The sequence below is a fragment of the Hypoxylon fragiforme genome, assembly GCF_022984875.1.
Source record: "Hypoxylon fragiforme strain CBS 206.31 chromosome Unknown GGS25scaffold_8, whole genome shotgun sequence".
Lineage (NCBI taxonomy): Eukaryota > Fungi > Ascomycota > Sordariomycetes > Xylariales > Hypoxylaceae > Hypoxylon > Hypoxylon fragiforme.
In genome coordinates this window covers 14,777-27,393 of record NW_026054763.1, presented here as the reverse complement: position 1 = coordinate 27,393, position 12,617 = coordinate 14,777, and the positions used below count along the sequence as shown (strand labels likewise).

The 12,617-nt window shown below is 43.6% G+C and overlaps 6 protein-coding genes across 6 annotated transcripts; 2 read left to right on the top strand and 4 right to left on the bottom strand.

Moving 5' to 3' along the window:
• Positions 1-217: 217 nt before the first annotated feature.
• GGS25DRAFT_395257 (uncharacterized protein) lies at positions 218-3,521 on the bottom strand. Its single transcript, XM_049258378.1, has 8 exons — positions 3,235-3,521; positions 2,820-3,149; positions 2,518-2,729; positions 2,126-2,417; positions 1,988-2,072; positions 1,360-1,935; positions 682-1,311; positions 218-632 (listed from the first exon to the last, which is right to left on the bottom strand). The coding sequence occupies exons 1-7, from the start codon at positions 3,284-3,286 to the stop codon at positions 759-761; spliced, it is 2,100 nt and encodes a 699-aa protein (XP_049113500.1). The 5' UTR covers positions 3,287-3,521; the 3' UTR covers positions 218-632; positions 682-758.
• A 56-nt stretch (positions 3,522-3,577) lies between these two features.
• Positions 3,578-5,372, bottom strand: GGS25DRAFT_501739 (Indoleamine 2,3-dioxygenase). The gene is made up of 2 exons (XM_049261948.1): positions 3,796-5,372; positions 3,578-3,735 (listed from the first exon to the last, which is right to left on the bottom strand). Exon 1 carries the CDS (start codon positions 4,687-4,689, stop codon positions 3,886-3,888), a length of 804 nt encoding a protein of 267 aa, XP_049113499.1. The 5' UTR covers positions 4,690-5,372; the 3' UTR covers positions 3,578-3,735; positions 3,796-3,885.
• On the bottom strand, positions 4,809-5,372 carry GGS25DRAFT_395242 (Indoleamine 2,3-dioxygenase-domain-containing protein). The gene has a single exon (XM_049258377.1). It carries the CDS (start codon positions 5,279-5,281, stop codon positions 4,928-4,930), a length of 354 nt encoding a protein of 117 aa, XP_049113498.1. The 5' UTR covers positions 5,282-5,372; the 3' UTR covers positions 4,809-4,927.
• A 186-nt stretch (positions 5,373-5,558) lies between these two features.
• Positions 5,559-7,151, top strand: GGS25DRAFT_395227 (carbohydrate phosphatase). Its single transcript, XM_049258375.1, has 2 exons — positions 5,559-5,780; positions 5,839-7,151. Exon 2 carries the CDS (start codon positions 6,093-6,095, stop codon positions 7,095-7,097), a length of 1,005 nt encoding a protein of 334 aa, XP_049113497.1. The 5' UTR covers positions 5,559-5,780; positions 5,839-6,092; the 3' UTR covers positions 7,098-7,151.
• On the bottom strand, positions 7,152-8,681 carry GGS25DRAFT_395231 (glycoside hydrolase family 105 protein). Its single transcript, XM_049258376.1, has one exon. The coding sequence runs from the start codon at positions 8,322-8,324 to the stop codon at positions 7,206-7,208; it is 1,119 nt and encodes a 372-aa protein (XP_049113496.1). The 5' UTR covers positions 8,325-8,681; the 3' UTR covers positions 7,152-7,205.
• A 136-nt stretch (positions 8,682-8,817) lies between these two features.
• GGS25DRAFT_501735 (MFS general substrate transporter) lies at positions 8,818-11,343 on the top strand. Its single transcript, XM_049261947.1, has 3 exons — positions 8,818-9,887; positions 9,946-10,685; positions 10,750-11,343. The coding sequence occupies exons 1-3, from the start codon at positions 9,453-9,455 to the stop codon at positions 11,201-11,203; spliced, it is 1,629 nt and encodes a 542-aa protein (XP_049113495.1). The 5' UTR covers positions 8,818-9,452; the 3' UTR covers positions 11,204-11,343.
• The last annotated feature ends 1,274 nt before the right edge of the window (positions 11,344-12,617 follow it).

Here is a 12,617-nt window from a genome sequence, read left to right as displayed (position 1 = left end):
AAAATGGATTCTTATTCAGACACATTCGCTGACAGCATCCTCTACGATATATCATGACCCGGCTGAGCTCCTATTCAACGGGAAAAGTTTAGAGCAGACCTTCTATATAGAGTCGATACCTACCGAATAGTTAATATCTTATCAACATGCTGGGGTTTACGACTAAAAGCTTGCCTCATATTATTTGCTAGTTTAGTAATGCGGAACGGTCCGCATGCTGCTGTGCCATGCATGGAAGGATTTAGTTTGCAGTCAAACAGCCCTGGGTATCTCAAGATTGCGCAATATCCGTACCAATCCTATTGGTTCACTAGTTGCGGGTGTCTGGTCCGTTGAGCTTATGACAGCCGCAACAATTTACTAGGTTATTCTTTGAAAGATTCGTGATCGAATTCGCAGGGATGGACCAGAGAAGTCTGCATCCTATATTCAACTCTTTACTATTAGGCCGAGGATAGGTGAAATTAGGTAGTCCGTGGTCTGTAGTTAATTTATAGGCAACGGTCTTATTCGATGGAAAATGGCCGTCCACATGCCAATCGCACCCGAGGAACCGTCGACGTTTTCCAAGAATGGGGGTGGCGATGTAGCGACGAGCTTCATAATCCATGCTTAGTGCCGAGGTAGTTGATCTATATAGGTAAGTAAGCCATGCCTATAAGCGCTTGGGACTCGACATACTCTTAAGATTCCTGTACTTGTGCATATTCAAAGGGCCCGGGGTACAAAGGACCGAAAAGATTATATATCAACCTGGTTCAGAGATAATGTGCAAGATCTATATGGCCGTTCCCATCCAATAGAGGGAAGAGATTGAGAGCCCCGAAAACGTGCTCTGCCTGATACTCTTGGTCTCTTCCTGTAAAGGGGGTACCTGACGCTGAATCAAGCGAACAGCCTAAAGAAAGAAGAGCCGGGTCGATATCGTGGAAAGGGGAAGTTAGCATTTCCTGAGCTGATGAACTCGGAGGTATGTTACTTCTGTGGGGGTCTGATATAAGTGTCGCCGATCCGGTGGTGTTGATAGGCATGTTGTCTTCTCGAAGTGGGTGCTCCTTGGGTATCAACCCGAATAGTTGGGACGAGCTCTCTGTGATTCGAAGACGCTCATCTACATCCCGCCGCTGAAGATAATTCATCGCAATAGACAACAAGGATTTGGCAATCAGTGAGTATTGAATGGCGTGCGCATCATTTTTCGCAAAATATTCCAGTGCGGCGATGGACATGTGTGCATACTTTTCCAGAATACGTCCAAATCCACCGAGAAGCCCAACTCCAAGTACCAAAGAAGATGCGAACAGCCAGGAACTAAGAGGTGGTTAGCATAGGGTCAAAGGCTCTGACTTGTTTACTCACACAATTAGCGGCATTCGTCCATCCAACAGCCCCTGATTCACGAGGTCTAATACTGACTCAGCCATCAAGCTGGCCGCATCAATACACGCATTCGCAAGTCTTGCTCTTCCCGAGTTGTCGTTACTACCACCGAGCGTATCGGCCGTGGCAGCATCTTGAGGTAGGCGCTTACACAACTCGTACATGAGAAAGGGTCTGGCGACAAGCATAACGGCATAGTAGTAGGATGAAATGACTTGACATGCCCCAGTTACCTCTGTTTTATCTTCATTCGGTGAGCCGGAAATAATCCCTTTCAGACGAGAGAGCCATCTACTTGACCAATCTCGAAGCTGGCGTGAGATCCCATCTGTGAGCTGAAGAGAGATTTTTCTTCTCGAGTACACACGAAGGACAATCTCTTCCGTAATCGCAAGTATCTGTACCGATGCATTCAAGAGATCAAATTCTTCCTGTCCATTGGCATCTAAAGCTCGACAAGGTACCGTACAATCTATGTCCGACATGGTTGGTGGCCTACCCATGGATATGCTGAGGAACAAATCAAGGACTCGTAAACTTTTCCAAAGACGATCCCTTATTACTGTCAATATTATAATTTTCGACCGCAGTAGAGGCTGGTCCATACCTTTGAACATGCATCTCAACTCCGAATCGAGAATTAACTTCTGTCCTATGTAGACCAATTGAATATGCCGCTCGTGCAGCAATACCTTTTTGTCTCAGCTATAAGAGCATTACATGGGCTTTGTTGAAAATTACTCACCAAAAAAGAGAAAGGCGCCGTTGATTTGACATGCCCTGAGCATATATAGAGTTATGAGGGCGAAGGATGTGACAGTCTCGATACCTAGATCTCCATCGAGGGATGACAAGGCCAATGCCTTCGCGTATTGAAAATATGCGGTTGAGGATTCCTCGTCAACGGACTGCGATCCAATGGCGAGTACCAAGTAATTCACGGCAGAGGCTGCACCCTCTGGTATTCCTTTGGTAGACCACGCTAATATATCATCCAAAAGGGATATGTTGTCGAAAAGATCAACCAGCCCAGATGTCTACGATATATTAGTTTGAGGAACAGTAGGTACTTACATTCTGCACACTGGAATGGTGCACGATTAAACTGGTACTGGGTACCTAGGGTGAGGTGCTTACTACTGATATATAAATAGATACCAGCCTTTCAGCACTGGCGGCATCCACGGGCGGCTCTTTGCTGCCGACCGAAACAAGCGGATGAGAACCAGCATTTTCCAGCATGGAGACCCGGCTCGTTTCAGGCGTAAAGCCGTTCGGGTCAACTCGAGAGGTCACAATTTGACGTACGGTTTGAAATAGGGAGAGTGGCGCGCAATCTCCAATAAAAACTAACGGATAAATCAATTAGGATGCGCGATAAAGATCCATGGATAGGTAGCAAACAACAATGACTTCTTTCCGTCATCGTACGTACTTACTTAACTTGCCCCGAGCATCACACAACAAGCGTGCTTCTCGAGGTACATCTGCTTCTTCTTCAGCAGAGAAGTCACTATGACGGGTGACATCATCTGATGTGCGAGCATACTCTTTTACGGAGACAGGTATAGCAGAAATATCGGGGGTTGTCTCGGGCCTAGCAGAGGACGGAACGGATGACTGGACGGATGAATGAACCGTTGCGGAAGATTCGGGGGAAGCCAGATGCGACCTTACCACCCGACGGCGGGCTGCAGGAGAAAAATGACATGTTAAACTGCCTCGTCTATTTTTACAATAGCTGCAAGGTAAATTCCCGTCGCATTTTACTAGAATTTATTGGTCAATTATAAGGCAATATTCGATCAAGCAAGAAGATGAACGAGATTTGAATATTAATGCCTGAGTATTTACCTTTACGTTGCTTGCATACATCACAGGCATTGGAAACTCGAGTGCGAATCATGGTCGCGAATACAGTGGTTTATTGATCGGAACGGGGTGAAATATACGGATATCAGAAACTACCTATAGAAAAGGGTGTTTGTTCTGCTTGCATTGTTTGTCGGATGAAGATGATGTATGTACATCTATTAACTACATACTTACAACATTGAAGGTTCAATGTTAGCATCACTAGGGGGGTATAACCGAATAACGGATATCGGAACTTCGGAAGTAAGAAACCGGAACAGACCACCACTAATAACTAAGCTATTATGTAAATAAGCTATTATGTAAATAAATACCCCTAACTACCCGCTTCTTTCCCTCCTAATTCCAGATGTCCCCATCACAGCATCAGTGCGTCTACCATCCGCATCTCGTCAGCTCCGCCTCATGTCACCAGCACAGCTCCCCATAGTACCCGTGACGAAATTCGCGGGTTGCTCGTACCGGTACCTAGTTACCCTGGTATGTATCATGTATCTGTATTCGAAGCCCATTTGACTCGATCTGATTATCGAGATGAAGACAATTCAAAATTCATAATATATATTGCATAACATAATATCTATCAACTACCTATCTCAGATAGGTTGGGTATCTACTCTATATCTCTATCTAGTCTCGATCTACCATTCCTGCTAAGTACGTCTCATCCCGCGTCTGTCTTAAAAAGGGTATCAATGCTGTCCCTCCCGTCCCAGTTAACTCGCCTTCCTGCCGTTGGTTAGACTGCGACGATACCGTAGCGAGGTTGGTCGTTGTAAGGTGACTTGGCCTTCTCGACGGTATTATGATATATCTCGTGACGATATGAATGTGTCTGTTTCGAAAATCACCGAGAGCTTTAGTGGCAGCATGAAATGCTCGTTGGAACTGTCTTTGTTCCTCTGAATCTCCCGGCTCTCTAGCGAGTTCCTTAAGGCTATCCATTCTCGAGACATACCCCAAGAACTCTCTATGTGGCGCCGGCATATAGAGGCGAACCTCCTCGTGGAAAGTCATTGCCCCTGTTGCGCTTGTCGAGGATGATCCAGAGCCCGGACTTGTACTCACCCCGCCTCCGGACGACTTATGTTCGACTCCAAGCACAATATCCAAGAATTGAATGAGAGAACTTTGCCCATTGCTACCGCCTCTCAGCTGCTTCCAGTGAAATTCACCGTCACCATTCGAAAATGAAACCCCATTTGGAAGGCCAGCGGCACCCATATTCTTGCTTCCTGCTAGAAATGGGCGGATCTGGTGGTAGAAGACCATAGGATCGCATTTCTCGTCCATCCGACCCAGTATTTCACCAATCCTTCCGATGCAGATCGTCAACTCCTCTAGAGCCGTGGTAATGACGGAGTAATCTCGATACTTGACAGCGTCAAGTGCCTGGAGCATCATCGGAATTATATAGGCACCCTGGGCTTCCATCGCCACCGACACGGCGAAGAACCATGATTCATCTTCCGTGCCACTAAACGTATGCAAGGCTTTGAGGCTGTCAAGGTCTCGGAAGTCGGATCCACTGCACACAAAGTTCCACAAGTTGAGCGCAGCATATGTTGCAACTGGTGGAAGATCGAGATGCTCCGAAACTTGAATATATGGCACTGATATTGCTGGAGGGAGTACCTATTCTTTCGTTAGTCGCCATGGGTATGAGGTTTACCTAGTATTTTCCAAGAATACTTCGTACCTCGGATGCCTTGTCACCACCCCAGATATATGCATGGGCTAAAAAGGACAAAACCACATAGGCTCGACGCCATTCTTCCTCTGTGTGTAGTTTATTTGTCGACAAAACCTGTGTGCTGTCCACAACTTCTCGAATTCTTCTCTGCTTGATTAAAGATGGGAGATCGTCGAGTATGGCCTCCCATGGGGTATAATAGGCGTGTGGTAGCCGCCTCAATGGTTCGCGCTGGGGGAGAAATCCATTATTCGAAACGGAATAGTATCGTAATAAGCCACACTCTTTCGAGGACTCCTCGTATTCCGACGAGGGTGTGATACGACTAGGCATTTTTATATTAGGCAATAAAATGTATACAAACAAGTGCAAGTTTCTAAAAGCGTAAAGTGATGAGGTTTACTTCAATCTAAGGATATGTCCCGACAGCAGTCAGGTATTTATGAAGATTTAAGTCAGGGGGGGGATCTCGAATATCATTACCCTAACCTAGGCACTTAGAGGGTCGTCGGAACTCGGATCACGGATCACGGAAGTGATGACTTGATCATGAGAACTATTTCCGTTCCATGGAAATCTCTTCCTCTTGGTATGGGGGCATTCCAATGACCATGATCCTCTATGTCCAGGTTCACCCACTTCTTCTAACACTATGTACTAGGTAGGTATGTGGGTGTGTCGAAGCGAGTTTACCGTACATAGCACTGCCCTATACACTACTACTATGCACTGGGGCTACAACATTGACTGCCATATCTCAAGGCATTGACCCCAGTTCTCTTTCACGTTTGTCGGAATCAATTGGCAGTTGGATCTGTGCTAGGACAGTAAGGTGAGCCTCGGGAAGTGGCTGTGGTGACCCCTATTTACTGACCTAGGTGAACTTCAAGTGAACAATTCGTCTCACCTCGTTAGTTGCATACCTAGTACAGCTTGTATCCGATATGTACCGATTAAGATAGCATGTAACACTCGAAGGTTCAGAAGTTCCACTTGAGTAAGAAAAATTGAAGATTAACTAGATTCGATACAATCATTACCTAGGTAGTTGATATCTATTACTATCTACATATTCCTCGACGAATAGACTCTTGAGGTATTTCAAAGTTCCAGATCGTTCACCCACCACGTAGGCATCTAAGCCATGGAAAAGCCTAATCCAACACAATACCTTAGGTCTGTTATTCCGTCACAGGAATATTCGGCGTTGATTGACTCAGTGCTTCCAACTCTAATCGACTGCATCTTCGACATTGCAAAGGCGCTAAAGAGATCGCATCATGTGTCTCTTGCAGGCGGTGCGAATGCATTTGGCGATGACCAACTAAATGTAGATGTATTGGCCGAGAACAGTATCAGAGACGCTATCTCACGGTGTCCTTTCGTGGTCACTGCCAGCAGCGAAGAAGATCCAGTTGAGCGAAATGCTGGCAGTCCGCAGGAAGAATCCACTAATGATATTCCCAAGGAGCATTATACAGTCGCCTTTGATCCTTTGGATGGAAGTTCCATCATAGCGCCAAACTGGACTGTCGGAACCATCATCGGCATCTGGCAAGGGAAGACAGCCCTCAACCAGCCACCAGCAAGTAAGCAGGTGGCTGCCGTGCTTGGTGTCTACGGGCCACGCACCACAGCCATCATCGCATTGCGCGTTCCCGGTTCCGAGCCACTATGTCTCGAGCTAGGAGTTGGCGAGCACGGTGGGCGTGATAGTGAAATCATTCGGCCTACTGTGCGGTTAACAGAGATGCCCGTAAAAACCCGCTATTTCGCTCCCGCAAATCTTCGAGCAGCGGCAGAGGACGAAAAGTACATGGGATTGATTTCATACTTCATACAGAACAAGTACACATTGCGCTATAGTGGGGGGCTCGTCCCGGACGTGGTTCATGCTCTAGTCAAAGGCCACGGCATTTACATCTCGCCCGTGACCTCGACTAGCAAGGCAAAATTACGACGGCTCTATGAGCTGTTCCCTCTTGCGCTGATTGTTGAGTGTGCCGGCGGGAAAGCGATCGACCCAAATGATGGAACGAACATACTAGATACGCCCTTGAGAGATATAAATGAAACGGCCGGGCTAGTGTGTGGGACGGCGGAGGAGGTTGACTTGGTTAAGAAGATGCTAATCGAAGCTGGACGTTAAGAAGACGTTGAGGACTTGAGGGAGCGGGTTAGGAGAAGGCTTATATCTCAATTACACCTTAGATGAAGCAATTCAACCCTCTACCTGTCTACTAGATACCTAGGTAGCCTATATGAACACCCTTGAAAACTCCACCAGAGATATTATAGCCATAGCCTGCCCATACGGCATGCTTGTGATGGGAATATCTTTGTAATGTTGTAAACTATGGCCCATCCCCGTGCCATACGATGTGTTTTGAAGTTCACCGTTGGCGTCAACATTATCTAGCACTGCACGTATTGCCTTCAATGCAGTAGCTTCGTATTCCTTCCCGATATACTTCTTTCTCTGAGCCTTGAGAATTCCGAACGCAAAGCCCGCCGTCGCGCTCGATTCAACATACGACCCTTCTTCCTCTGGATGATCCAAAAGCGTGCGCCATAAGCCGGAGGGTGCCTGTAATGGCTTCAGTGCCTCGCACTGCGCATTGAGTGTATCCAAGAGGTGATCCCTAATTGGGTCATGTTCGGGAAGGTCTAGCAATTCTAAGAATTCGGGAATCACAATCGTTAGCCACGCGTTCCCTCTCGCCCATAGGGCGTTTGCGAAATTGTGGCCTCCTTCATGGAACGTCCAGCCGTGAAAGAATAGACCTGTCTTGGTATCGAACAAGTATTTGATGTGAATTAAGAATTGCCGTTTCGCTTCCTGGATGTAATGCGGTCTGTTAAGCACCTTTCCAATTTTGGCTAGGGGCAGGACGGTCATCATGAGCGTGTCATCCCATAACTGTTGGTTGTTTTCCTCTAAGTATGTAATGTGCTGCATGCCGCCATATTTCGTCCTCTCCAAGTCGTGGTATGCCCACTCGGCCCAGCTATCTAGCCAAGGAAGATATGTCTCATTTTTTGTCTTCTCATACACGTAGGCTAGCGTTAGGAACACGGCCATTGTGTTGATGTTCTTGGTGGTGCCGCCGGCAGCAAATCGGTTAGCGAACCAATCCTCAATGATTTTGAGGTATTTCTCCTCGCCAGTTAGCGAGTAGTATGCCCATACTCCATTGAGGCCGATTCCGTGAGTCCATTCCCAATCGTTCCATCCCTTGGTATCGATTACTCTCCCATCTTCCAATGTCATAAGAAACTCGCCCGTCGCGTCTTTGATGTTCACTAACCCATCAATAAGCAGTCGGATTTTAGCGTGAACATCGCTGGACTTGATTCCATGAACTTCTAACGGCATTTTCGGAAAGGTGAATTGAGATGATTGGATTCAGAAAATTAGACGGAGACTGCCATATATAGGATCGTCTTGTATACAAACAGACAGGTAGTTAATGTGTATTTTTCTATTTGGTAGCATGTAAATCAATAGGTAAGAATTGGATTCCTACTCTATCAATCCTATTTGAATATGATTATTTAAGAAATCTTGAAGGACAGATACAATACATAACATATCCCCCCGTGAGGAGGAGTCAAGTGCAATGCATGATACATTCAGCTTCACTCCACTCTGTGTTGGGGGCATTAGTTCGTGACAATTCTCAACCGATCTACGACTGCACCCAAAATTGTGAAAAATATACAAGCTAAGAATATGCCATTATTGGTAGCAAATACGAAAGAGTACGGATTTATTTTGACCGAGGAAAGCTATTCGCTAAGCATATCATCTTTGGATGGAGAATTTGTCTCCGACTTCTTGAAAGACATCGGCCTAGCTACCACCGAGGCTAACTTTCTAAGGGAAGATCCCCCGGGCTTGCAACCTCACATCACCAAAAACAGCTAGGAGGTTCCGTTCAGCCCAATTGAACCAGACAAGGTGACCAAATAATCCACAGCCCTCCGGGCTCTAGGTTTTGGAGTTTGGGGTATCGTAGCCCCTAAGTCCCCATCCCCCAGATTTTTTGGAATCAGCCCCAGTAAACCCCCAGTAGACCCCCAGAGAAACCCCAGACTGATTTCCTCGGTGAACAAGACTAAGTGATGAGCATGGAGAATGGCTATGGAGATACACAGAGGATAGGCAAATGATTATACTCATGCTATACTCCACCTGATTTAGACCCGACGAGCTGGTCTCGTACCCCAGGATAAAACACCGTTTTTGGTATCGCCTGTTCATCGACCCCTTGTTGTATAACCAAAATAAAACAAGACAGCATACGAGCTGGTGTCGGAAGTTATTACTACGAGCCGTGAATAAGAAGGCGTCTAATCTTTCACTCAGCTCTCGCATCCACTTCATTTCTCTTTCTCATCTACTCCCAGCCCACATTGTTTTCACGGGGTGCGTGTTTGGTGGTCCTATACAAAATCTTTTGTTTGTCAGCGTAGCTCGCTGAGTGCTCCTATAACCATCATCATGTCATCCTCCAAAGGTCCCGACGCCGATGGCATTCAAGCTACAACATCTCATCAGGATGATGAGCCGAAGAGATACTCAACAGCCGAGATAGAGCGAGTTAGCTCAGAACATGGCGACGCTGAGAGGAAGACGGGAGGAGCAGACTACACAAAGGTCGACAAGGAAGTTGCCAAGTATTCGTCGGGAGCTATGATTGAAATATCACCAGAAGATGACATCAGGCTTCGAAAATTGATCGATAAGCGTGTTTTAGTAGTCATGATTGCTACATATTTTCTTCAATCACTCGACAAAGGCACTCTGTCTTTCTCCTCGATCATGGGCCTTCCTAAGGATACCGGCATGCTCACTCCTGATGGCAAGGTCGGCCCGGAGTTTCCGTGGCTTACAACTTGTATCTATATCACTATTCTCGTTGTCGAGTATCCGCAGGTGAGACATACCCTTGTTCCAAGTTGTTGGGGTAGTAAATTAACAACTGTGTCTACAGAATTTCATCATTGCTCGAGTTCCTGTCGCCAAATACCTGAGTTTCTCCATCATATGCTGGGGTATCGTTCTCTGTTGCCATGCCGCCTGCAAGAACTTCGCCGGCCTATTGGTGGTTCGCACGCTACTCGGTCTTTTCGAGTCAGCCTGCCAGCCTGCCTTCGTGGTTCTCTCATCTATGTGGTACAAGCGTGAGGAGCAAGCCTCGAGGGTTACATACTGGTACATGATGAACGGCGCGCAGCAAATGGTCGGTGGACTTCTGGCCTACTGCTTTACATTGATCACGGACGGGCCCTTGAAGTCATGGCAATGGCTATTCTTGGCCTACGGCGTCGTCTCCGTTATCTTCGGCTTTTTTGTCCTCTGGTGGATGCCCGATTCTCCGATGCGTGCCAAGTGCTTTAGCGAGGATGACAAGCACCTGATGGTCGAGCGTGTCCGAGGAAATCAGACCGGTTTGCAGAACCGCACCTTCAAAAAGGAGCAAGTTTGGGACGCCTTGACTGATCCCCAGACCTGGTGCTATGCTGGTATTCAGTTCACGACCACCCTACCGACCAGCGGTCTCGGTAGTTTCGCGAATATTATCATAAATGGCAGCTTGGGGTTCACAATTCTTCAAACGCAACTTCTTTCTATCGTCCTTGGAGCCTACGTCATGATCGTACTTCTAGGCTCAGTTTGGTTGGTGAAGAAGTTCAACCAGAACATTCTCATCATGTTAGGGTTTCTTGTTCCGTAAGTGATATGACACCATCCTACCCTCAATATAGCGCGGTCTTGACTGACGGAATTTAATTAGATCTTTTGTGGGCACTGTCCTTCTAATGACGATTCCCAACGAGAACTTCGCCCAGCACGTAGGGTTGCTCATCAGCTACTATATCACGCTGTCTTTCTGGGCAGCGCAAACTTTGGGCCTTTCCATGATGTCTCGAAATGTCGGCGGACAGACCAAAAAGACGGTTGTGGTGGCCACAAACTTCATATTTTGGTCGGCTGGCAATGCTATTGGCCCTCAAGTATTCCTCTCGCGTGAGGCTCCCAAGTACTACACGGCATTCGCAATTCATATTGGCTGCTACGCGTCGCTCGTTCTGATTCTGTTATTCTTCCGTTTCCATCTCACAAGACAGAACAAGAAGAGAGATCAATTGGTTGCAGCTGGTGTTAACGAGGCTCACGATGATAGGTTTACTCATGCTTTTGAGGATTTGACGGATCGGGAAAACCCAAACTTCAGATATGTGTATTAGAGACCAGTTGGGTTCAAATTTCTAATAAATTCCGATCAATGTTCCAAGTTCAATGATGATGACTTGTGTATAAATATACCATTCACTGTTTGCGTGTGTTCAATGTTATGTACGAATAGGCACATCAATCAATATGTACCTAGGCAGGTTAGTATATAGTCGATGACTCGGGTTACTTACAATAGTACAATGTACCTAGTTAATAGATTGTTCACAATACCTAGTACTACGGTCTACCTAGTACTAGGTACCTAGTACTAGTACATACCTAGTACCTATGTAGCAGTAACTAGTACATGTAGGAGATAGTGGCAGGTACGCTAAAAAGGAAAATGTAAAGCATTATAGTCATATATTTAAGAACATTTTAATAGCAAAGTTTAATCCTTAGATTTTATCTTTTTAATATATAAATTCACTTACATTTATTTGATAATCCCTTACCGGAAAAATTATAATAATAGCTTTATTTTTAATTTTTAGTTTTTTTTAATAATTAAAACTTTTATTATTTTTAAAATTATTTTAATTTTTTTATTAATTAAAACGTTATTATTAATTAAAAGTTTTATTTTAAAAGTTAATATTTATTTAAAAAGTTATTTATTTTAAAAATTATTTATTTAAAAGTTGTTTAATTAAAAAATTTATAATTAATTTATTTAAATTAAAAAGTTTAAAAACCGTTTATTTAATTTAAAAAGCTTATAATTTATTAATTATTATAGCTTATTTTATTATTTTTTATATAAAATACATTATATTTTATTTATTTAATTAACTTTTTATTTTAAAAAATTATATTTTTAATATTTTATCGTTATTTTAATATAACGTCACTTATTTTTAATATTTATTAAATAATTATATAATTTAAGATTATTTTAATAAGCTTAACTTAAAAATTAAAAAATAATCGGGTTACGCTCGTTTATGTTATAAGCATATTTTTTTTTAACTTATACACATATACATGTAAGGTTAAAAAAATGATGTTTTTTAATTTTTAATTTAAGTAAAAACCGTAAATTACGATAATATTTACCACGAGACTTAAAATTTATTAAATTTATTAAAATATTATTATATTCGTTAATAATCACATTATAAAAACTTAATTAAATAATTTTAAATTAAGTTAGTAATTATTTTATTATAATATTTAATTTTAAAAACTTTTTTTATTTAGTTACGACGTTTAAAAGGTTTTTAAAAACGCGATGTTTTAATTTATTTTAATTAAAATTATGTTAAAAATTATTATATTTATTAATAATTATAACATAATAATTAAATTAAATCGTTTTAAATAAAGCTTTTAATAAAAATAATTGTAATATTTAACTTTAAAGATATTTTTTATTTAATTGCGACGTTTAAAAGGCTTTAAAAAGCGCGACGTTTAAAAGGTTTT